We start from the raw sequence: 24,883 nt of genomic DNA on the forward strand, positions 1-24,883 counted from the left end.
GCTACACTCGATCAGCATGACAGAGTAACCTCTGTTCCTCACTTGGGCTGAATGAAATGATTAAAGCCGTTTTACACTTCGCTACTTGGTCCAGAGCTTCTGGACAGGAGCATCTGTCAGTATCTAAATTGTGACCAAGCTTTGAATGAGTTTCACCCTCAAGAGAAATCCTGAGTTTGATCTTTTAAAAAAGCATGTGTACAAGAAGCTAAGCAGAACAGCTTCGAGAGAGACGAGATTGTGCCAGGAAAGCAGGCCAGCCCGCGGAACCAGCTCAAAACCCTTTCATCTCGCCCATGAAATCACAAAACTACAAATCAAGAAAATGCAAAACACATGCGAGTTTATATAATAAGTTTATGTACATATTACATTACATTTCAGGCATTCAAAAGGAGACCAGGATTAGTGCTCTAAACAACGGAAACAGTCCATCTAAAAACAATAAAATTAAAATTTAGACTTCAACTTTCCACGGTCATTTTTGGTATTTTATTGCTACTGCAATGTTGGCTGCTCAACAATATCGTTTTGGGTTTCTGTGTCAGTTTGATGCACCAAGAAAAGCGAAGAATATAAAACTAAAAGGCAAGGAGACGCATCTTCAGGGGGTTGGTGGAAATGGCCATCGGTTTACGTGGATGTAAAGGTTTTAGTGATGGCCTTACTACAACCAGAGCAGCGAGAAATTACTGGCAAAAAAGAGAAAAAAAAACAACAACCTACAACTAAAATAATAAAAACAAATCTACAAATTGACCAGAGACCAAACAGCCCCCTTTCCCCAGGTGAACAAAGTCATAAAAAAAGCTGTCTGTAATGTCTGTAATCTACAATTTTATAAAACTTCAGTCCTTTTTTATTTTTAAACATACATTTTTTGACTTCTTTTCTTTTTGAAAATATATGTACACCCTCAATGAACACAAATGATTTGGTTTCTCCCCAAAACCACTTTCCCACATCTTTAGGTTTGACGTCACGGCAACACTCATCGATCACAACAAGGCGTCTGCCAGTCTGTACGTCTTCAGGATTCTCCAGCTGACCTGCTCACAGGACTTCGAATAACTTCACTTTGTTGCGATGGTCACTGCTGACCCTGCCTGCCCTGACGTCTATTCACCAATGACCATGCAGAAGAAACTGGTAGCATAGCAACCAGTGACAGTCGAGTTATCGAGGACGGTAGGCTCTGAAGACCAAGCGGGGGGGGGGGGGACGGACAACGAGCAAATAACCAATGTGGTGCGTGATTGGTCTTAAACGTTTTTAAGGTCTTTATCATTTCCTTTTGCCACACTAGCACCGCATGGAACGAACGTGAAAAGACTAACGTGTTGATCTTCAACCTCGTCATCGCACACTCGCGCGAGTTCACTCCGTTACGACCGCGCGTGCGTGATCGTGGGTGTTTAATCACGAAACTACGACTTCAGCCCGACCTCTGGCGTTTTCTAGTTTTCCTTGCTGATGCCTGGATGCATCCGAGAATGGAATTACAAAAAAACGAAGCAACTGCTCCCAGATGGAAATGAGTGAGGTTATCTAGAGTCCTACAGCAAACGTAAGGATAGCTAGGCAAGCCGAACCTGGATTCTACTCGCTGCCGTAGAGACAGCGATGATGACACACGACGAACCAAATCCAAAGGCACTCGAGGAGAGGCAACAAGTGTGTGTGTCTGGGTTTGCTCATCTCCACAGACTAGGGGAGTTTGTCAGAAGGCTCGAAGACCCCCCCCCCCCATGGGTTCGTCTGGGAACCTTCCGCTAGCAAAGCGGACGGCGATCAGCTTGAATTGAGATGAACGTAACGAGTCTTTCCCCTCATCCTTTTACGCAACAATCCCCTCTGCTTCCATAGGTAGGTGTGTGTGTGTGTTTGTGTGTGTGTGTGTGTGTGTGTGTCTGTGTGTTTCCTGGGAGATCCAGGAAAGGGGTGGGGTTGGTTGGGGGTTGTGAACGTTGTCTCAAACACCCTCTCCTACAGTGTAGAACAGTGCGGTCCTGTCGGGTATCTCCACAGTTTGGCACGGCAGCGAGTGTTTCTTTCGGGTGACGGCGAGGGCCGGTTGGGGGAGAGAGATGGAGTTCTGGCCAGCGAAAGCTGGGGGCGGCTGAGGCTATTTGACGCACAGCAGGCCGCCCACGTTGGCCATGAACTCCTCCAGGCTCCTGAGGAATGCGTTCTTCTGCTTGCGGTCCATGGCTGGCGGTGTGCTGTTGGCCGTCAGCGTGCTGAAGGCGTCGGCGAGGCGCTGGTAGATGACCGCGTCCCTCTGGCTGGAGAGCAGAGACTCCACCAGATCAGAGTACTCCGCCTATCGAGCAGGAACCTCGGATTAACACGGCTACGGCATTTAATGGGCGACATGGCCGCTACCTGGTGAACTAAAGGGGCCAAATCGCCTCTCTGCTGCCCTCTAGTGGAACATAAAGGAATCCTGACCTGATGCAGGCACACGAGTGTATAGAGGGCTTCTCCTGCAGCCACGGTTCTCTGTGTGTTGTGCTTCTGAAGGACCAGCATGTCAAACACCAGCTGGAGATGAGAGAGAGAGGTTAGATCAGGGCCCATAAACCAGGCCCGTGCAAGCTAATTAGATGGATAAACAGAAAGCGTTCGTGAATTCGTTGTGCTCGAGGTCTCTGTGAGGTCTGCATTCAAATATAGAGGCATTCCAGGGCTCAATCAGAGAAACTCACCTTGAGGAAATGTCGCGTAGCAATAAATAAAGGCGTGTCTTTCTCCTGTGTTTTGGCACACTGCTCAGCCAATGGGGACAGGGCTTCTAGACACAGCTGACTAACCTCTGAGCTCATCCTGCAAAATGTAAAGTTAAGGGAAAAAAAAAAAAAAATCTACAACACAACGACCCCCTGATGGAGTCCACGCCAGCTACTGGGTAAGTTTGTAATGACCAGGCGCACTCTCTGGCCTGTTCATTAGGGTCACCAAGCTTACACGCTCATGTCAGAAACGTAGAATTCCAAACACTAGCCCACACACACAACGCTCGTCACTGGCCAGTTTCTGATCTCTACTGGGTGGTATTTTCAGCTCAACCTTACGGACAGGGTACAGGCGAGAACCCTGTTTAAACTGGCACGGTGGCATAGCTGGACTTTTCACACATTGCCGTCACTGCTAGGACGAGATTGGTCCGGCGCCCAAACCATCTGGCTGACAGCCACGCAGAGGTCAGAATCAGAGCGCCGGAGGTTTAGAGGGGGTTAGAAGTTGTGAAAGGCAACCAGTGACCTACACACTCCAACTACACATCGAGAACGTGTTTGTTGTATAGTGGTGAAGCAGCAGGTCAAAACACACAAACACACACCAACCAAGGATACGAGGTCATGCCCAACTCCAGGGAGAACATAAGGCTCTTGAAGAGTTCTTCTGGAAGCTGAGGGATCTTCTCAGGGAAAATCTCACAGATAAAGGTGATCAGCTTATAGTACTGGTTACACAGAGAAGGGAACTGCGAAAGAGAGCAGCAGGAGAGCCAAACGGCACCACAGGAGTGAGTAGTGTCAGCGCTATGGCTGCAGGAGCGCCAACGTTTAAACCCCGGCAGTCAACCCATCCCTCTCCCGCGGTTCACGTTAGAGATTATAGAGCAAACCCTCACCTTTAAAAGGTCCTGAGACATGAGGGGGAGCACGATGTTGACCCCGAACAGCACGACGTCAGCCGCCGACACCGTGCGAGCCGCGCTGGTGCTCTGTTCCTGGCCCCGGAACACCTCATCTGCGAGCCAAACGCAGGCGTGAGCCGCACACCGCCTTCACAGAACATGACCCCGTGCCGCCGCCCCACCCCGCCCACGAGTGCTCACCCGTGTCGCTGAAGTCGATGAACTCCTTGGAGAGTAGGTTGGTGAGGAGCTCCATGATGAGCAGGAGGTCCTGGTACTGGTCCTCCTCGGCTGCTACGTCCTGTCTCTTGCGGCCTTGGTTGTTCTTGGAGTAGACCTGAAGCAGCGTCAAACACACCTCGTACAGACGCATGGACTTGGTCTGGAGGAGGGGACACACACACACACACACACACGTGCCCGTTTGACACACACTCCCCAGACGCAGAGGTCCCGAGACAGCAGTGGCATAACACATTTTTGCGCACGCAAGCGCATGCAGACACACACCCACACCCCTCACCAGAGACTATAAGAAAACATCTTGTAGGTGTACAGTTAGTATAGAACACGTCAATGCAAGTAGCGCTGGCCCTAAATTACTCATTTACATGCTGACTATTGTAAGCGTCTTTGGGTCCTCGAAAAGCGCTATATATAAATACAATATATTATCATGATTAATTATTATTAGACCACTGGACAGGTCACTACTTAACCCAGTGGTCTGTAGTTACACTTTCACGTTACGGCGTGTCTGTCGCGCTAACGTGTCCTGTAACGCACCTCTCCCAGATAACAGATCTGCTTATGGGCCACCTCCACAAACACCTCTATGATGAGGTTGACCGTTTCCGGCGAGTTCTGGTAGACCTCCATGAGACCAATGCAGCTGGACAGGAAGTCCATGAGGAAGCTGAAGAGCGAGGCCACGTTGTCGATCTGCGTCGCCTCGGCAATGCCGCACAAGGCCTCCAGGGTGGCCACGATCTCCTGCTTCACCGCCTCCTCCTGGCAGATCTGCGCAAAGTTCTCCTGGTTGATGAGGTTCAGGAAGCGTTGCTGGAGCGGGTGCAGCACCTGGGAGCACAGAGGGAGCGTGTCTTAGGGCTCTCCACTAGAGGGTGCCGACAGCACCACAACAACAGCAGCAGTAGCAGTGCAGACCTCGGCCCAGTACTGCTGCTTCGTGTCGGAGTCCATGTGCGCGAAGCCACCGAGCACCAGGGCCTTCATGAGCGTGCGCTGGATAGGGCTGGACAGTAGGTGCAGGGGTGGACTGCGCGTGGCAAACCGCTTGGCCAGGTTCCACCAGTTCTCACACTGGACCACGATGTTCGCCCTGGAGACGAAACGGAGGCGGAGCAAAAGGCGAGCGCAGCCAGTCAGCGGGGCCGGTGGCAACTTTTCGTCAACAAGAATCAGGATTGGGCGAGTCGGAGGGAAAATCTTTTCCATTTTTCAAAATCCTATTTTTCTTTTTTTTCAAATGATATTAACCGTATAATTCAAATGATATTAACTGAGCTCCTCACCCACTGACCCTGAGTGACACGGGTCAGGTTCAGTACAGCTCAGTTACAAACAGGCGCAATGGAGCCACTTGATCTGTACAAACGCTTTTAATCGCAATGCTACCGTTTCACCAACAGATGGTGCTGATGTACAGGAATAACGGTGCCGTCGCCTCTGAAACCACAGAGGAAGGAGCAAGTCTCCGGCGACTGGCGTGCGGCTTTTCCACGGTCACCCACCTCTCTCTCTTTTCCACCAACGTGACCAGGAGCTCCACCGTGTCGTTGGCGAGCTCCGGCTCGGAGCTCCACACCGACAAATTATTGATCACCTTCTCCAGTAGGTACCCCACAATCCACTGGGAGCCCTCAGTGTCTGCCCCAAACGCTGTGCTCAGGGGAATACTGATCTGGAGGCGGGAAAGCGAAAGAAAACGCATGGACAGGTGTTTAGGATTGATGTAAACGAGCACAACGTTTTTGCGGAGAGCACGCAACAGCGTTTTAAAATGACCGAGACATGGCGGCGTCCTCACAGTTTCATACAGTTTCTCGTCCACGAGCAGGTACGTTCTGGCCCATCGCCGTAGAAACCACACGATGTCTTTCCCCATCTGAGGACTCAGCAGCTCAGTCAGACTGGCCCGCGTGGCCCGAGACTCCACCTCAGACGCCCTCAGCACTGCTGACAACAACCTGGACGGGAGAGAGAGTCCAGACGGAGGGAGGATGACGTCACGGCGCACAGCCACCCCGGGAATAGCTCGTACAACCAGACGACTTAGATCTGTTACCGACAACACAATAATGGTTGGAACTATTCATACCATTAATATAAAATAGTCCCAACCACTACTGTTGGACCGCGTTAGCTCTCTCAAATGGCATTACTACTATCCAGCTAATAACGCCATTTCCACGTTCAACACCATGTTTCATGGTTGGCGTCCGTGTACTGCTATACCGGCCCAGTCCCCTGACAAAATTAGGACCAAACCTTCACCTGAAGTTTTCAGAGTTAGGAGGATGAGTTCCCCTCAGAGGTGGGTTAGAAACAGTGGCCTGGATCAGAACAAACAGTGTTTGTGTGTGTGTGTAGGGCTTCTGGAGGTCCGTCTAACCGCTCCAGGGCGGTGAGACCTCAGCCTGGTTCCCCCCGGGGCGAAAACCTGGGGTTCACAGGCCCTTGGTGCGCGTGACGGTACCGTGTGGCCTTGTCCGGTCACGGTGCTGGTCAACGGCTAAAACAGGCGCTGCTAAATGTGGCCAATTGCAGCCAAGGACCGAACCAAACGGGGGTGTGGGGAGGCAGAAGAAAGTAAGCCCTGGAAAAAGATCACGCCCCCTCAAACAGACGAGCGCAGGCCGAGAGGAAGTAGCACGGAACGGCGCAGCCAGCAGAGACTCAACAAAATCCTACGTGAATAAACCCCGCTGCTCTCGGGCGCGCGAGCGGACGTGGGGGGGACGCGCGAGGCGGGGGATTAGAGGAGATTACCGCCCCGGAGGACACACGCCGCCCTCCACGGGGCTGGCACACAACGGCCAGATGACTCGCATTGTTTGCAAAAACAAAACCCCACTGACATTTCAGGAGCTGCAAGGTCAGATGCCGTCATTGAGAAATTCGACACCCCCGAGCTCACCGTCTTTCTAAATCCTGTCTGTAACAAACAGAGCCCGCCCCCGTCTGTCACCCGCTCCCACCTCTCCGACTGTTCCCTACGGAGTCATGAACTCATCAACCTGGAATCCCTCAGCCTTCCCACTGTGGCCCGTATCGGAATGTCGCGCTCTGCGGCACCTGGTCGGGTCCCAATCGCGCTGCCCCTGACCGGCTCGGCACGAGGCCTGGCCCGGTCAGTCCTCCTCATCTTCGGCTGCATGCCGGCCATCTGAAACTACGGGTCTAGGGCGACAATAAATCTCCCCCCATTTAAACCCCCTCTCAAAGTGGGGTCAGAGGTCGGCCTGACAAGTGTGCACCCTCTGGGAAATTTCACACACGCCACATTAAAAGTTAATAGTTTAAAAAAAAACAACAAAACCCCCCCCCCACACTATTAGTGTTCACACTCTGAAGGCAGACCGTTTTAAAATGCGTCTGCCTTCACAAAACCGACATGCTTTATTAACCATTTTCAAAGCCACCCCCGACAACGAACCACCTCTCCACCCGTCTCACCGAGGCGCTGGGGGGATAAGGCGTGGGGGTACCAGAGGCCGAGCAGACGTCAACCTGCTGCTGGTGTGAAGCCCCTGCCTGGCAGAGGGCCAGGGCCAACACCCCCCCTCCCCCGCCGGGGCAAAGTCATCGCAGGCACTCGAGGGACCCATAAACGTAGGCGCAGCACACGGCGCACGGCCCTACGTCGCACGTCGTCCCCTTTGCGAATCGCTACAAACGCGAGCCAAAGCAGCGTGCCGGCCGTCTGGGCTCAGAGCGAGGCCGTGGGACGGGCGCGCGTGGAGATGCCAGGCAGGAAGTGGCGTCGGTTCCACCACTCCATAAAGCGCCACAGACCCCAAATCCGTTCTGAACGATACATGTGCCTGTGGTGAAAGGCCAGGGCTGCACGATACATCATTCGTCAACTGATATTGCGATACTGGCCTGCACGATCCTGATATCGCATAAGGCAAATGAGTGTGCCGTGAACACACGCGTTGTGCGCAAGCGTTCTCGGTCATCACGTGATCCCCAAAGGGTAAATACAAGACCAGCCACTCGTTAAATCAAAAACACACGATGTACAATTAAGCAAATCACAATCTCGATATCACAATCTCAATATGGAACAATAACACTGTATATCGGTCGCCACCAATTCAGTCGAAGGTCTGGACCTGTTCCAACTGCTCCATTTCTTTTCGTCTAAGCGCCACACGGGCGCTGAGCTCACCTGATGACGGAGTCCGTCCTGTTGCAACCTGGGATGGAGGTGGCCCTCTCGCCCGGCGAGCCCAGTATCTGAAGCGTGGTGTTGATATCCACTTCCGCCGAGTGCTTTACGGAGAACTGCATCACCTCGGAGGGGATCAGGGGAGTTTCGCCCTGGAGGTCATCAGCCAAGAGATAACCTGTCCAGACAGCCGGAGTGCAACGTAACTCAGACCTCCTTCACCACCTTGGTGTGCTGGACAGTGCAGGTGTTTCACGAGACCTTCTCTGTAAAATGGCTGTTCCGGTTCGGCCTTTTGATTGGACCATTTAGGAATCAGTTTACGCATTGGAAATATTACTCCTTTGAGCTTTTGGGACAAACCCAAGACCAACATGAGCCAGTGGATGTCTTCGTAGAGACAAACCTGAGACCAATATGAGCCAGTGGATGTCTTCGTAGAGGTCATCCAGGACTTTGCGGTCCACTGAGTCAGGATCTGTTGAGGCCATGAGGTGCTGCTGGTGTCTTTGGAGCTGCCCGTGAAGCCGAGTGACTCTGTCTTCAAGTAAACTAACACGCACGCACGCACACACACACACACACAGAGACAGAGAGAGAGACTGGTTCTCACACATGCAAAAGTTCTGCTTCAAAAGTCCATGATTTCGTAACACCCAACAGGTTTCATTAATTCATTCCACCCACTGGCTCAAGAGAATCAGTGAAGCCATGTGGTTGGAACAAAATCTGGAGGAGGATTTGTACTCCGAGGCACCACTGCGGATTGTGGGCGGGCCGGGGGGCGGGGCCAAGGCACTCCTTTACCCTGTTAGCAGGGGTATGCAGTGTTCCGCAGCAATGCGGCCCAGCATGCCGACGCTGGCCAGCTGATCTGAGAACAGCTCCCTGTCGTCCTCCTGCAGCTCGCTGATCTCCTCCTCCTCGTGAGACGCCATGCCATTCGCCGTCTGCGGAGGGAGACGCGCGGCGGTCACAGCATGGGACTCGTCAGTGAAACGCGCGAGCGTGTGTGGGTGTGTGCGCGCGTGCGCACGTGAGACTGCTCTAACCAGATTCCTGGTACCCTCAGGGGCGGCGAGATGACACTGTATGTAGGAGTTGAAGACCTGCACGGCCGGCTCGACAAAGCAGCCTCGGGGAAAGTGCTCATCCTCCTGCGCCAACTTCAGCCACGACTCCAGCAGCTTGTCGTACGCCTCCATATACACCATATCGTCCTTGTCCAGCTGCGTGGACAGAGACACGCGAGACAAGCTCCCATCACCGCAGGGCGTCTTCGGGTGTGTGCCTCTACGTGGCAAGCGAGGTCGGAGGCAGGCCATACTCACCACCTCCTCCAGGGCGGCGCTGCGTCCGAAGGAGCAGGTGAGCAGCGTGAGGCAGTTGATGAAGGAGGAGAAGAGTTCGGTAGGGAGGGCGGTCAGGACGCTCCGCGGGAACGTGGCGATGAGGTTGCTGATTAGGGTGGCGATGCCCACAGCCTCGGAGTCCTCGATCTCAATCCTGCTCGAGAAGACCACAGCGAAACAACGCTGTAAACAACGTTATAAACAACACAAACATTATAGACAAATAAACAACATTATAAATAAGACATATTAAGCAATGTTATAAACATGACAAACGTTAGACATATAAACATTATAAACAAGACATAAAAAAAAACGGACAAACATTATAAACACGTTATGTACAAGACAAATGTTAAGCAAGACATATAAGCCATACATTATACAAGGACGTATAAACATTAATTCAGCAGACAAACACTACAGACATGCAATCAGCAGAAAAACTGAAGGTGTGTATGGTGCCAACGTTTTAAAGCGAGTCCAGCGAAAAGACCACATATCCATCACCTTTGCTTAGATTTGATGATCTCTTAAATCATTCCTTCATCTGATCATGGAAAAATCTACTCGGCACTACCGACCGTGTGCAAAATTATTCAAAAAAACCCGGAACGAAGTAAACAACCACGCTGCTTTTCCTAAAGAGTTAACGGGAGGTGGAACCGAGCGGAGAGGGGACGTTCCAAACAAAGTTTGGAGCGTCGCGTTCCAAAACCTGCTCCACCCTGGAGGCTAAAACCTGTGAACCTGCAACCCCTTAAAAGAAGAGGCAGGACCACAGCGCAGAGAGCCGCTGGGTTATTGCAGACCGCTCCGAAGTCCGGACAGCGCCGTGTCGGAGAACCACCTGGACTGCAGGAATGCTGGAGTGCGCGGGAGGGAACAGCGGGGATCTGGCCGCCTCATGCACTCCGGCGGGACTCTAATCCATATCAGATGGGGGTAAATCGCAAGCAGAATGGTTCAATCAGCGCACACTGCCGGACCTGCCACATGGCTTTCCGATGATGCAACTGGAAAAAAAAAAGTTCCAAGAATAGGTGATTATGGAGTGGAGGCGGGGGGAGGGAGAGAGACCCTGACTCAGTCCGATTCTGTATCTAGTTTCAGAAGAGTGTGGCGCATGTGTTATTTAAAATAACAAAGCCAGCCTTCCTCCACTAATACGGACCCACGGGAGCCTCGGCAATCGGGAACGCGAACATCCCTCCAACCAAACACACAAGGAATCGCGCTGATATTTTCTTGGCTGCTCTAGCCTCGGGGGCAAATCAGAGCCACCCATGTGAGGTTAGTGCGACAGACAACGTAACGGCACACGGAGCCCTTCCAACGGCAAAATCAGGAGCACCAGGCCCTGCGGGGGCGTGTCGGGCGTCCGGACATGCACTCACTCACCCGTTAATCATGTTGAGCAGGCCCTCCAGGAGGTGGGCCAGGTAGGAGACCTGCGCGCTCTCGTCGGGGAAGACAGGCCCATGCATAGAGGCCAGCTGTGCCAGGCACTGCAGAGAGTCCTGCGCCATGTCCGAGTCCTCCCGGATCTTCCTGTGTACCTGCGGGACAGAGACGGCCGCCGGTCAGGACTCGGCTCTCGGGGCAGTCCGAGCCCCCGAGAAGGGCTACGGCGTACAAGGCTGGACGCGTGGACTCGTGCGCAAGCGCGTCCCGACACGGCTCCAATTCTTCTGACTCGCTGGCAAGCTGAAACCTATTTAAGAAGGCATGATGAGAGAGAGCGAGAGAGAGAGAGAGAGAGAGAGAGAGAGAGAGAGCGAGAGGGGGTGGACTTGCTCCCTTGGTTGTCCCCTCAACCCACTTACTCACTGGCAGCTGACCAAACACACTACTGGGGAGAACACACACACACACGCATTTTGAATTTCACAAAGCAGTTCCCTCTCTCTCTCTCACACACAAACACACTCCCTCCGTCTCCTTACTCGCTCAGACCGCACTGCGTTTGGGTCCGTATCTGATGCAAGTTGAGAGCCTCCTTCTGCTCCCGACACGGAGGTGTCCGAGACTCCCAGCCGGAAAACCTGCCCGCCTGACCCGGAGCTCGGATCGGCGACGCAGTCTAAACCAAACGCTCACAGACACCAAGTCTCAGCCGCGGGCACACCGTCCGCAGCCGGTGTCCGCGGCAACGCCGCGCGAGCGGCGGTGAGGAGGAGGAGGACAGCGTGTGGTCCGAGCGAAGTCGCCACTCTGGACGAGCAGACTCCGGCTCTCCCCCCCCCCGTGCTCTCCGGGTCTCGCCGTCACCTCGTGGTGCCTGTCTGTGAGCCAAATGTCCTGGCAAGATGCTTCAAGGAAAAGACAAAAAAAAGAGAAAAAGAACAGATCCACAAAGACGTTTTACTGAGGGTGTGAAGTCAGGCTCCGGCTGGAGCGAAGCCCGCTACCGCTGGCATGAGGCTGCAGAGCACTGGGGAAGAACAGAGGGAGAGGAAAGAGAGAGAGAGAGAGAGAGAGAGAGAGAGAGAGAGCGCGCACAAGGCCAAAGTTACGTGAGCAGCACACAGTTAAAACAGCTGCACTGAAGAACATCCCCACCACGCAAACTATTCCAACAGGAGAGAGAGAGAGAGAGAGAGAGAGAGAATTATTTTTAGCGGGAAAGACAACCTCAGGTCTCCTGCCTTTTGTTCTTGACCAGGTCATCTCTCCATCAATGCTCGCTCAGATCCCGTTACGGACACAGAGGGCAGACCGTCAGCACGGTCACACCCTGAACAATCCTGCGCGCCTCTAGACCGCAACCCAGTGGTACACGCGTCAAAGTCCTCACAGATCCGACTCCTGCAACCTCAGCTTGCATTTCGGGCGCATAGCCAATCAATTAAATAATAAAACAACATAAAAACGCAATTAAGGCATATCCTGTCATGTGTTAATAACCATGGTTCCATAAGTGTACATGAGGGGTACAGGGGCAGACACACACACACACACACACACACACAGTGTGTGCGCGTGCATGTGTAAAAATAAACCAAAACCGCAAACAAAAAAAACAAAAACAAAAAAAAACCTCTCCTCGCCAGAGTTGGGTTTGGGCAGGAAAATCATAGCAGAGCCAAGGATTTATTAGGTGTGAAGAGGGGAGATTTATTTCAGGCTCTGCTTTATTCCGCTACGCTGTTGTCTCCGTCCACCCCCGAGGGACTCGCGGCTCCATCAGTAGAGACAGATGTCTCAAACAGACGAGCAGGCCTGCCTAGAGCACCGACCGACAGGGGCTGCCAACGGTCTACTGATCCTAGGTCAGGCTCTAATCCTGCCGCACTCGTCCACGGCGACCTCCGACCCCTGCAGTGTGTGCCCCCAATCACAGCTGAGGAGCGAGGGCAAGCAGCTGAGAGGTCCCCCTCCACCACACACAAACAAAACACCAAGATATGGAGAGACAGCTGAGTACATTTCAGCCCAACAAAAAACAACCACCCCTCCCTCTGTAAATACCACCAAACTCCGTGCAAACCGTCACCAGTAGTCCTCTCTAAACCCATTACTCTCACCGCATCTCCACCCTCAGGACGGGACCCCCACCCCCCAGTCTCTGACCCTGCCAGACGAGACGGGCCCGAGGTGAGTGGTTAGTACGGGACCAAGCCCACCCTGCTTAAAAGCCAAGCGCAGGGTTAACCCTTTAAGCCCCGCCTCCGGGGTGACACACGGTGATTGGCAAGTGACACCCTGGCAGCTCATGGACACAATTCCTCAAGAACAAGCAGGAGGAGGTGGGGCTTAATCCTACAGCCCCACCCATAGGCCCAGAGGGAGGGGGGAGCACAATTGGGCAGTGGGATCAGCTGAGGTTTCCACCAACCAGAGGTAACCTCTTCAGCGCAGTCCGCCTCCTTCAGCGCGATTGGTTGGGTTTCCTCAGCACAGTCCACCTCCTTCAGCGCGATTGGTTGGGCTTCCTCAGCACAGTCCGCCTCCTTCAGCACGATTGGTTGGTTTAGAGTATACTGGAGAATCTCAACACAGCACAGCTACCCTGCTTGATAGCTGTTGTCAAATTCTGAAGGAAAACTCTGGATTGTATTGGCGCAAAAACTCTCCAACAGGTCGATCGATTAACCGCAGCAGGTGAGATAGCGTCTTTTCAGAGCTGAGTGGGAAGGAAGCAACTTTTTTCAACTGAAATAACTCAAATTAGACAAACACAAGCAAGCAGACTCCAAGCAGGTCTATAGGCTATAAAAATATTTCTCTTCACGACAAGAAGCCTAGGATGAAAGAACGCACGAACAGAAGAGAACGCGCATGGGGAGGCTGTACCCACCGTGAAGAAGAGGTCCATCACTCTGTGGTCCAGAAGAGCCTGTCTCCACGACTCTGTCGGCTTCAGCATCACGTTCTGAGTGGCCTCGAACATGGCGATGTAGTGTCTGCCCAGTGACGCGGCCGTTAAGGTCAGAAGCAGCATCGCACGTACAGGCTCCTCGGGCAACTGACGTCTATAGAACCTGACGTCTACTATAACTCACAGCTCGCTCGGTCCAGACTATCGCGAGTCCTGCCCTGTCCCCGTGAACGGGCTGTAACTCACTCCTACTTTCCTGAGTCTGTCCCACCCTGTGTGTGTGTCAGAGAGCGAGCACACACACACACACGCACACAAAACCAAGCGCCCCTCCCACTTCTACTGTACCCTCAAGGTCATCCACTTTACGATCGACTGGGAAGAGGAAGAGGGAGAGAAAAAGAGACAGAGGAGAAAGAAAAGGAGAAAGAAAAGGAGAGAGAGAGAGAGAGAGAGAGAGAGAGAGAGAGAGAGAGAGAGAGAGAGAGAGAGAGAGAGAGAGACCATAAGGGAGGAGAATCCCACAGGAATGTCTGATCAAGGCCAGTTACCGGCAAAAGTCAAGCATTCCTCACTCCCTACACAGACAGACATATGTACACACACACACACACACACACACACACACACACACACACACACACACACACCATCCACAATCCCATTACAAAGAACACAATCCCATGCGTATTTGATAAAGCATACTGTCTAATACCACAATGCAGCCACTGACACACACACTCAGACAGGTGTCAGTTCAAAGGCATTGCGCGTGCATGTGTGTAAGGGGGAGTAAAGAGAGAGCATCTGAGTGAGAGGTGAGCGTGCGCACACACACACACACACACACACACACACACACACACCCCACCGCCTCCCTCACCCATGAACAGACCTGGTTTTAAGGCCGTTTAAAATTAGCGTCGGGGCAGCAGAACTCTGCGTGACCTGCGCTGATGAGGGGAGCGCATGGCCCGAGGCCACGCCCACCACCACAGCCTTGGGCGGCTTAGGGCCACACGATATATTGTTTTTCCATCACCACGATACCAGCCGTTGCAATGCTGATGTCGCAGGAAATTATGCGAAGCTTCTACAATATGCAAATGACCCAGCTAGCAAATCAGACGATGGCGCCGTGCGTTTTGATTGATCACAACACTCAATCCATAAAAATAAAAGCACACAGCAACCTTCAGTGGGAAACACTGGAACAGCGCACAACGACCCTAGCGTGTGTGCGTCAGGCAGCCTGAGGGCCAGCGCGTTGGTGGTTCAAGACGACAACCACATGGTCTGAGGACTTCACCGCTAGAGACGCCCGCACCAGTCGGAATGCTATAGAGGAAGTCAGCAGGTACAGGGCACTGGACGGCAGTCCAAGGGCAAAACAAACAAACAAACAAACAAACCAACCAAAAAGAAAATGCCTTAAGGCCTTCCAGATGATTCTGTCCATTTTCAATCCAACAGCCACAAGTGTTGAGCACTAAAGAGGAGGAAAAAGGATGAAATTCATGGGGGGGGGTCACCTACCACCTGACAGGTGGGACTCGCGTCTCCACACAACTACCAACGTGCCGGTCATCATTCTGTTCTCATAAGAAGAGGCAAGGCAGGAGCCGGACCGTCAGGACCGGGATAGACGCCGGCGTCTCTCAGCATGTCAGGAGCTTCGGAGACTCACGAGTTGCTTTTATTTTTAGCCGCATGCGCAGTGTCGCTGAGTTGGGCGCCGTTCTCAGGAAGCCCCGGGTGCGCTACAGGGGGAACCCCCGGGTGTAGGGGACAGTGTGTCTCACGAGAACACGGATGTGCAGCTCAGGCCTGGAGGCGAACAGATAACTGGGACCCGTGACTCCAGGACAAGAGTCAGCGTCAGGAATCTGATTTATGGGTTTTGATTTATGGAATAATGAGCTGAATGAGGGGAATATGAGGATATGGCAGTGTTTAACGGCTGAGAAAGAGGTCAAAACAGCCTGTAAAACAAAGGGCGTGACAGGACTGAAATAGCCTGAACTGAAGTGGGGCCCTGTCAAACCCTCAACAAAAGACGCTTCAGTCTCCCACCAAATCCTGAGACAGAACTGCCGTGGGTGGGACGTTTCCCAGCGTGTGTAAGGTCTCTCATCCAGCTGCAGGGGGCGGGACTGTCCTGACGAGGAAGTGCGCCGTTTCTCGGCTGGATAAATAAGTGCAGCGTGGGAGCATTTCTTTAGCGTAGCGGTAACGATGGGTGTTGAGTGGGGCTCAAAGCCAGACTGCCGAGCTGTACGTGCGGGGTTCTTGGGCGGCCGAAGTCCCACATCCCGCCCTTTAAAACGCCCCAGCGCTCCAGGAATGCCCACTCCTGTTGGATATAGGCCCGGTTGCTCCTGTTCCTGCCAAGGACACACGCCCTGGAAAACCGCTGCTCCGGTTGTCTGTCATCCCCCGGAAGCATTCCGAGCACCTGACCGGCACGAGGGGCCGGACAATGGGCCTGTTCGGGCTCTAGGAGACGTGGGGAGACACGGAGTGGGGCAGTGTGTGTTTTGCAAACATGACACCTCCACACACCGAGGGGATGTTTGGGGGGGGGGGGGTGCGGAGGAGACGGACAGATGACATGCATGCCAAAGCGGAGTTTGCACGCGCGAACACACACACGTGCAGGTGCGGTTGGTGTCTTTGGAGCTGCCTGTGAAGCCGTCTTCAAGTAGGCTAACCACCACACACACACACACACACAGAAGCGCAGGCACGCACGGCGGCACTTTGAGAGGAGCATGAGGCACAAACGGCTGTTGAGAGCGCAATTTTAACCTTCAAGTCCACACACACACACACACACACACACACACACACACACTAACACCCCCCCCCCCCCCCCCGCTTTAATAAATATGCTCTTTGTCCCAAAGGAGTCTTTCCTTTTCATACCACCCTGCCAGCCCCGACTGTGATCCGGCGACAGACGTCCCCGCTACACATTCCACAGCACACGCGTCTGACGGCCGAGGCGGGGCCGCCCTCTGAAAGTGATCTGCCCCGCCGCTTGGCACCGACGCCAGCCTGGAGCCCTGCGAACAGACAGGGAGCCCACAGCAAGCCCCACGGGGGATTAGCACCCACGCCCACTCACTCACTCCTGGGACACACACAGGACACAGCGCGCCACGGAGTCACGTGACTGACGGCGTGAATGAACAAACCAGACCAGGGCTCCGTGCGTCTGTGCCATGGCAACGGAAAACCTGGCAACTGGAAGGATATGATTGGGTGGGAGAAAGTTCCAGCTGAGTACTTGATTGGCCAGCGCCAGGTACCGCTGAAACACAGACGACATCTGGGCACTCAAGTTCTCCCTGAGGCTGAACTCCTGCAAAACCTCCATGGTGAGAACAAAGATCTGACGCAGGTCGTCCTCCTAACACACACACACCCACACACACACGCACACGCGCACGCACGCACACGAACACACACACACACAATGTCAAAATGCTAACTTTGTTTACATGAACTAAGGAATGACATTTGTGAACAATTTCTTTTTATTGTTTTAAAAGTAAATGATTTTTGAAGAAACCCAAGTAAAATGACAACTTGGCTAATAACATATAGGATCTTTGTAACTGAAATTCTTAATGTTTCTAGCTTTTGCAACTACAGAGGTTGTGTTTTTATCTGGGGTATGTATGGGCGCACAGTACGCTTTACAAATCTGCCCGGGACAGGACTGACCTGAAAGACACGCTTACAGCTGCCGTGGAACTCCATACTGAGACCGATGTTGCTGGTCTTACTGGAGCTGGAGAACTCACTCAGCAGGGCAGTCAGAATGGAGCAGGCCAGTGTTTGCTACAGGTGCCACACACACACACACACACACACACACACACAGTGCACCCATGGAGAGAATCTCGCATCAGTCCAAGTAAATGCCATAAATGTAAATGCAGAAGTAGTGACAACACACTGAAATAGCACTCGCACCCCGGCCTTCGAACTATGCATTACACAAACAAACTGAACATTTTTAAAAAAACAACTTTAAAAAAAATGGAATGTCTGTGTATGTATGCGTACAGCGCATCCGCAAAGTCTTCACAGTGCTTCACTTTTTCCACATTTTATGTTACAGCCTTATTCCAAAATGGATTAAATTCTTTTTTTTCCCTCAAAATTCTACACACAATACCCCATAATGACAAAGTGAAAATAGTTTGTTTGGAATTTTTGCAAATGTATTACAAACAAAAATAAAATCACATGTACAGAAGTATTCACAGCCTTTGCCTTGACATTCAAAATTGAGCTCAGGTGCATCCTGTTTCCCCTGATCATCCTTCAGTTGTTTCCACAACTTGATTGGAGTCCACCTGTGGTAAGTCCAGTAATCCAGGCACCTGTCTGTATAAGGTCCCCTAGTTGACAGTACATGTCAGAGCACAAACCAAGCCATGAAGTCCAAGGAATTGTCTGTAGACCTCAGAGACAGGATTGTATCAAAAAGATTTCTGCAGTATTGAAGGTCCCAATGAGCACACTGGCCTCCGTCATCCGTAAACGGAAAAAGTCGGGAGCCGCCAGGACTCTTCCTAGAGCCAGTCTGAGTGATCGGGGTAGAAGGGCCTTAGTCAGGGAGGTGACCAAGAACCCAAGGGTCACTCTGACAGAGCTTCAAGCATTGCTCTGTGGAGAGAGGAGAACCTTCCAGAAGGACAACCATTTCTGGAGCACTCCACCAATCAGGCCCGTATGGTAGAGTGGCCAGACGGAAGCCTGCTTGGAGTTTGCCAAAAGGCACCTGAAGGACTCTCAGACCATGAGAAACAAAATTCTCTGGTCTGATGAAACAAAGATTGAACTCTTTGGCCTGAATGCCAAGCGTCATGTCTGGAGGAAACCAGGCCCCGCTCATCACCTGGTCAATACCATCCCTACAGTGAAGCATGGTGGTGGCAGCATCATGCTGTGCGGTTGTTTTTCGGCAGCAGGAACTGGGAGAGTAGTCAGGGTCGAGGGAAAGATGAATGCAGCAATGTAGAGACATCCTTGAAGAGAACCTGCTCCAGAGCACTCTGGACCTCAGGTTCATCTTCCAACAGGACAACCACCCTAAGCACACAGCTAAGATAACAAAGGACAGGCTTCGGGACAACTCTGTGAATGTTCTTGAGTGGCCCAGCCGGAGCCCCGACGCTCCCCATCCTACCTGATGGAGCTTGAGAGGTTCTGCAAAGAAGAACAGGAGAACCTGCCCAAAAACAGGTGTGCCAAGCCTGTAGCATCACACTCAAAAAGACCTGAGGCTGTAATTGCTGCCAAAGGTGCTTCAACAAAGTACTGAGCAAAGGCTGTGAATACTTATGTAGATGTGATTATTTATTTATTTATTTATTTTTAATACATTTGGAACAATTCCAAAAAACTTTTTCTACTTTGTCATTATGGGGTATTGTGGGTAGAATTTAGAGGGAAAAAATGAATTTAATCCATTTTGGAATAAGGCTGTAACATAAAATGTGGAAAAAGTGAAGCACTGAAGACTTTGCGGATGCACACGCACACACTCAGTTTTCCGACAGACATTAACCGATTCTCACTGGATAACTACTACCAAACTATTTCAGGTATCTACTTTTACCATGTGACAAATGACAACGTCACAAACTACTGCGTGTTTGTCTAATAAAATAAATCCACACGAATCCTATAAAGCCATTTAATTACAGAACACATTTGATACGAATGAACCATAAGTTAAACAACAAACAAACTACAAGTGACGTTTGTCGCAAGGTCCTTTCGTTACGAGTAACATGCTTTTTACAGGGTGTGACAATGGACATCAGAGACCCTGCCCTCTCAACACGATCCCCCAGACACTCGACTCCCTCTAGAGGACACAGCAGGAAGTGCGCCTCGTAGGCAGTAAAGGACGGAGCGCGTCTCTCTCTCTCACCACGGTGGGGTTTCCGCTGCTGATGAGCTGGCCGACCTCATGGAAGACGCCCTTACAGTTGATGGATTTGTCCAGCGAGCCGCGTTTCACTATGACGGCGACAGCCAGGAGGATCTGCTCTCGGACGTACTTCTGTAGGCTGAAGAAGAGTTCAGCCCCGACGTCAACCGAAACTCAGCCCTCAGGTACATTAAAAATGCACTTTTCACATTTTACTGACAGAGGCGATTTAAGGAAAGAGCGACGATTTAAAAAAAAAAAAAAAAAAAAGGCAGCAGGGCGCGCGTGCTGGACGCAGAGCCGGCGTTCCCGGGCGTTCCCGGGCGCTCCGGAGGTACATACTTGGGTCTCTGTAAGACATAGGTGAGAAGGAAGGTGCGTAGGGACTCGATGGTGCTCTTCTCCAGGAGAACCCACTCCCTCACCACTGCCTCCATTATCGCCGTGGCAGCCTGGAACAGCACGTAGTCCACCTTACTGGTCTCTGGGAAGGGGGAGGGAGCTCGCCGTCAGTCACACGCGCCTCGCATGCTGCAGCACAACTTGAGATTTTACATTCAAGCTACGCGTTCAGAAGTTCTCCGTTCAAAACTCAAAAGACGACGTATGACGAAACGGCAGGAAGGACAGAATAGCATCAGGTTCCGCCAACTGACGGAGACTCCCTACTTATGGGCACTCCTGGGCACACCGACGTTCTCAGCGGGCACCAGGTGCCCTGGGCCGGACAGCTAATCACTGGGCTCAACTGACCTCATCCACTGCCACCACAACCACACCCCTGACCTGTTCAATCGCTGCAGCTACTCACCGTCTATAGTTACGCTGTTGTGGTTAAGCTCAAGAAAAACCTAATTTAAATCCAATCAAATCTAAGAAGAAAACAAAAAACTGCGGATGACTTGCTTGAAAAACAACGGCCAAATATGTACGGATTTTTTTAAAATAAATTTACACACTGCAGCTGTATGGTCCGATAGGTAACCCTGTCCTGATTTTCATAATGTATACTGAAACAGAAATTGTCGCACATTGTTCGATCTTGCTAGGTTAAATCTGCCATAATCAAACACATGGATACAGAGTTGCTTTTTGATTCATCACAAGTCATACTCGTAACTCCAAACGTGTGTAAACAGGACAAACGCAGCCTGTCTGATGTCTTCCTGCAGCCAGATAACAAGCACATAAATCATTCAGATTTAAATGAAGTCTGAGATGTTCAACAACTCCGAACTAGGAGTAAAGAACAGAGCGCGACAGCAGTCCCGGACGAAGCACGCAGACTGACCCGACGCGGGCCGAGCCAACCTCAGCTTAGATGTCTTGCGTGCTTTATGACACCAGCTGGGAACGCTGAACTATCGCAGTTTTACCCGGGACGTCCGGCCGGAGCCGGAGCCTTCTGGGCTGCGCGGAAGACGCCGGCGGCCACTTACCGAGGATGTGCCTGCAGACGGCAAAGGGCGACTTGGACTTGCGGAAGGACAGGAAGATTCGCTCCGCATGCTGCCTTTGGTCTGTGCTGACCATGGAGGGCGGTGCCTACAACACACAAAGAAACATGCGAATGCACACGCAAACACTCTTGGAACAACTGCGCAAATATAAAAGCCAAGTTTTGAAAAAAGGTGGACAACCATTCTTTTTTTTTTTTTTTCCCGTTTTGGAAGAACATCCGCAGCCTGCACGCCCTCACGGAGCCCGTCATGCCGTCGGAAAGAAACGCATCCCATTTCTCAGGTCGCAAGCGTGGGCATCCAGGCCCACGGCAGGGTGAAGGGAGGCTCTCTCTCCCCTCAGCTCCGACACGCTCTGCCTGACGGAAGCGCGGCTGATCCGAGCCCGGGCCCGACTGCAGGAACGTGCCCCACGAGCTCCAGCTAAACGGGACCTCGGCACACCCAGCAAACACCGCACGCCTCTGGGTGAGGGGCGGAGCCGAGAGCCTGGCTACAGTGCCACCTGTGTCCGCACGGCGAAGGTCACCGAGCGCCAGAGTCAAACCCGCATGGGCTGAGGCGTCCCAGGGTCATTCTCCGAGCACCATCCCGGCATTCCCGGCCTTCCGTGTGATCTACACGGACTGCACGGACCCTGGAAGTCACGCACAGCTTTGCTGGCTGAACTACCAGGTCAACTTCATTTTTGCATCATGTCAGCAATATTTCAGCGGCGCGAGGCTGGACGCCCTTTCAGTCGAGCGTCATTCCTGCAACCCACTGCTGCGTTCTTGGCACGCAGTTCCTCTTGGCAAACCTCCATCAGGGAGAGAAGGTCAGACGACCTCGCTAACCAAAGGCACAGTAAGTCAGCGGCAACACACGGCAACTAGACACTGTTCCCAAACATGCGACGCAAGCGAAACAACTGATGGACGTGAAATCAAAGCACCACAAATAATCACCACTTGACCCCTTCACCGCCAAAATCTGGCCTTGAAGGTCCAGCCTTGGACAAACTAACACCTTACAGCCATGCATCTAAATAAATATGTAAAGTACAATAAAAGATTAAGATAGTAAAGCAAAAAATAAATAAACAACCCATGAAAATTTAAACCGAATTTTATTATTACGCTGAACAGGGACTTCAGCTGCATCAAAACCAAAATACAAAATCAAATTGATATTCAATATGCGATGATCTTAAGTCAAACATTATCTGTACGAAACCGCTTCTGTTCTTTGTCCAATTCCATGATCAATAAACATAAGACCCTGCAAAAAGACTTAAATTATTCCACATTTAGCCAGCAACAAAGCATGAGCCAACGCTAGAATTAGATGATGTGAATAATCTAATTTCCTGCAAAACTGAGGAAAAAAGTCCATTTGAATCCAATATATAGTATCAGTCAAAAGTGCCATTCTTGGAGGTGTTTTCAACAGAAAGAAAGACATCTAATTGATGATGCTTAAGTTTGTTTCAAAGCCAGATATAATTAGGAAAGGTGTTTAACACATACTCTCTCACACACATACACTTTTATATGAGTCTTCAGCTAACAACTTGCTTCCTGTCCCTACTCATTACTGCACATGTGAGAACGTTTTCATGACATTCATGGACAGACGTGGAGACGCATCACAGGCGGTGCCTCAGAAAGCCGGTTAAGAGACCACCAAGAACGGGCTAAGAGCATGCGCCCATCAAAACACAGGACGGTTACTCTGAAGAATCTAAAATCTAAGAAACAAATTGTGAACATCACAGCATAATCACACGTGTGTTATTTCACTGGTTTGATACCTTCGTTTCTTTGAAATGCAGAAAACAGTCCAAATAAACAGTAGACGAGTGCAAACGTTTGACTTTTACTGTACAAACACACTCACAGTACGAGGTAAAAGTTTTAAAAAAGCAAGATAAGCATGTAGAGTACGTTACAGGGGAATGAGACAGGTCCTGCAGTCCTTTCCTATTTTTTAGATCCTGTTAAACGAATTTAACGTGGCACGAACACACAAACTTTTACAGGATCCTTAGCCGACAGCCTCAGCTGTATTCGCAGTTGAATTCATTCACACATACACCCTCGTGTGCGCCGCACCAGTCGCAGACAAGCTCCAGAAACCCTAGCAGATGGCCCAAAAGGAATCAGACGACCTAACCGTCTCGACCCGACCAGCTCCATCTCCGCAACCGTGCCAGGCGTTTGGCCGGACACCGAGACCTCACCTGACCTCTACAGATCGCGCTCTCAAAGGCATGCGAGGTGGCGTGGTGGCATTTACTCCCTTTCAGTCCATGACCAAGTGGCACCCATGTGCAGTTTTATGGAGTTATTTCATGGACTACGAGGGTAGTGTATTCGGTCAAACCGCAATGGAGACCACCACCATGACCTGGCCCTCCGCGGGGCCGCAACACAACCCGCTTGTGGAGTAACTTCCCAGCCGCCGCATTGCCGGGGCAAATAATCAGCTCTTAAAACGCTTCATCTTGAAGACGCTCCAGTTTTGAAGACCCGGGGCCTACGCCGTTACACACGACCCCGGGCAGACCGGCTGGACTGCAGCTCCGCCTCCGCAGGTTCGTTCGGTCCGAGTCGATCATCACAACGCAAGGAGACAAAATAACGGGGCCGAGCCGCTCGCGCTGGTCAAAGCACCCGTGTTCCGCTCGCAACTTTTTTTTTTTTTAGCCGCGCGGCTTTAGCCTTAGCTTCCGCACGTGAAACCCGTTTGAGCGTATTTACCTGAAGCCTCGGTCGGGCTCGTGCGATCTTAAAAGTTTGGTGCGTGGCGCTCGACGTCGACCGGTTTCATCGTGACTGCAGTTCGCATTGAAAACACGCGCGATCGCGGACGGAGCACGAGACGGAATCAGCCGCGCTAGCCGTTAAGCGCAAGGATGCTCGCGAACCGCGACGGACGGTTTACAGCGACGGCGAAGCGGCCGTGCGAGCGGATTTGAGCACGGCGGGGGAACGCGCTCTCCCGGTGAGGCTCCGGTGAGTCTCCGGTGAGGCTCTGGTGAGACCGCGAGCTGGGCTTTGATCTGCTGGACGGAGCGGAACCAGCACTGCGCCACGTTACCGACGAGCGTGCAAAAGGAGCGCGGACGACGGTACACGCCCTGTGTTCAACATCAAAGCGAGCTCGAACAACGTTAACGCACACAGACGGCGGAAAACGTGCCGTGTTTCTCACCATTAAAACTTTGGCAGCGCTTTCCAGCTGTGAAATCACTTCTGGTGCACCGAGCGCCGCCATCACGGTCTCTCTTCAATGACGCGCCGCGCACTGCATTCTGGGACTGAGAGCTCCTTTAGAATAATGAGTCCCTGGGCCTTAGGCGTTAAACGCCACAACTATTAAATATTAAATATTATAATGAGTCCCTGGGCCTTAGGCGTTAAACGCCACAACTATTAAATATTAAATATTATAATGAGTCCCTGGGCCTTAGGCGTTAAACGCCACAACTATTAAATATTAAATATTATAATGAGTCCCTGAGCCTTAGGCGTTAAACGCCACAACTATTAAATATTAAATATTATAATGAGTCCCTGAGCCTTAGGCGTTAAACGCCACAACTATTAAATATTAAATATTATAATGAGGCCCTGGGCCTTAGGCATTAAACACCATAACTATTAAATATTATAATGAGTGCAAGTCTTGTTCAAGTTTATTGTGTCTACCACTTGTTTTCATCTTGATGAGTTACAAACACAGATGTTAACTGA

The 24,883-nt window shown here is 51.6% G+C and overlaps 1 protein-coding gene across 1 annotated transcript; it reads right to left on the reverse strand.

Annotated features, from left to right (window-relative positions):
* Positions 1-326: 326 nt before the first annotated feature.
* On the reverse strand, positions 327-24,449 carry xpo4 (exportin 4). The gene is made up of 23 exons (XM_027027938.2): positions 24,342-24,449; positions 21,126-21,231; positions 20,029-20,170; positions 19,687-19,825; positions 17,463-17,579; positions 16,992-17,145; positions 13,713-13,825; positions 10,814-10,971; positions 9,392-9,566; positions 9,113-9,289; positions 8,868-9,010; positions 8,467-8,612; positions 8,061-8,238; positions 5,694-5,853; positions 5,398-5,567; positions 4,811-4,985; positions 4,430-4,723; positions 3,845-4,025; positions 3,638-3,756; positions 3,357-3,487; positions 2,709-2,826; positions 2,452-2,544; positions 327-2,323 (listed from the first exon to the last, which is right to left on the reverse strand). Exons 1-23 carry the CDS (start codon positions 24,402-24,404, stop codon positions 2,126-2,128), a joined length of 3,450 nt encoding a protein of 1,149 aa, XP_026883739.2. The 5' UTR covers positions 24,405-24,449; the 3' UTR covers positions 327-2,125.
* Between the last annotated feature and the right edge of the window lie 434 nt (positions 24,450-24,883).

The sequence above is a fragment of the Electrophorus electricus genome, chromosome 25 (genome assembly GCF_013358815.1).
Source record: "Electrophorus electricus isolate fEleEle1 chromosome 25, fEleEle1.pri, whole genome shotgun sequence".
Taxonomy (NCBI): domain Eukaryota; kingdom Metazoa; phylum Chordata; class Actinopteri; order Gymnotiformes; family Gymnotidae; genus Electrophorus; species Electrophorus electricus.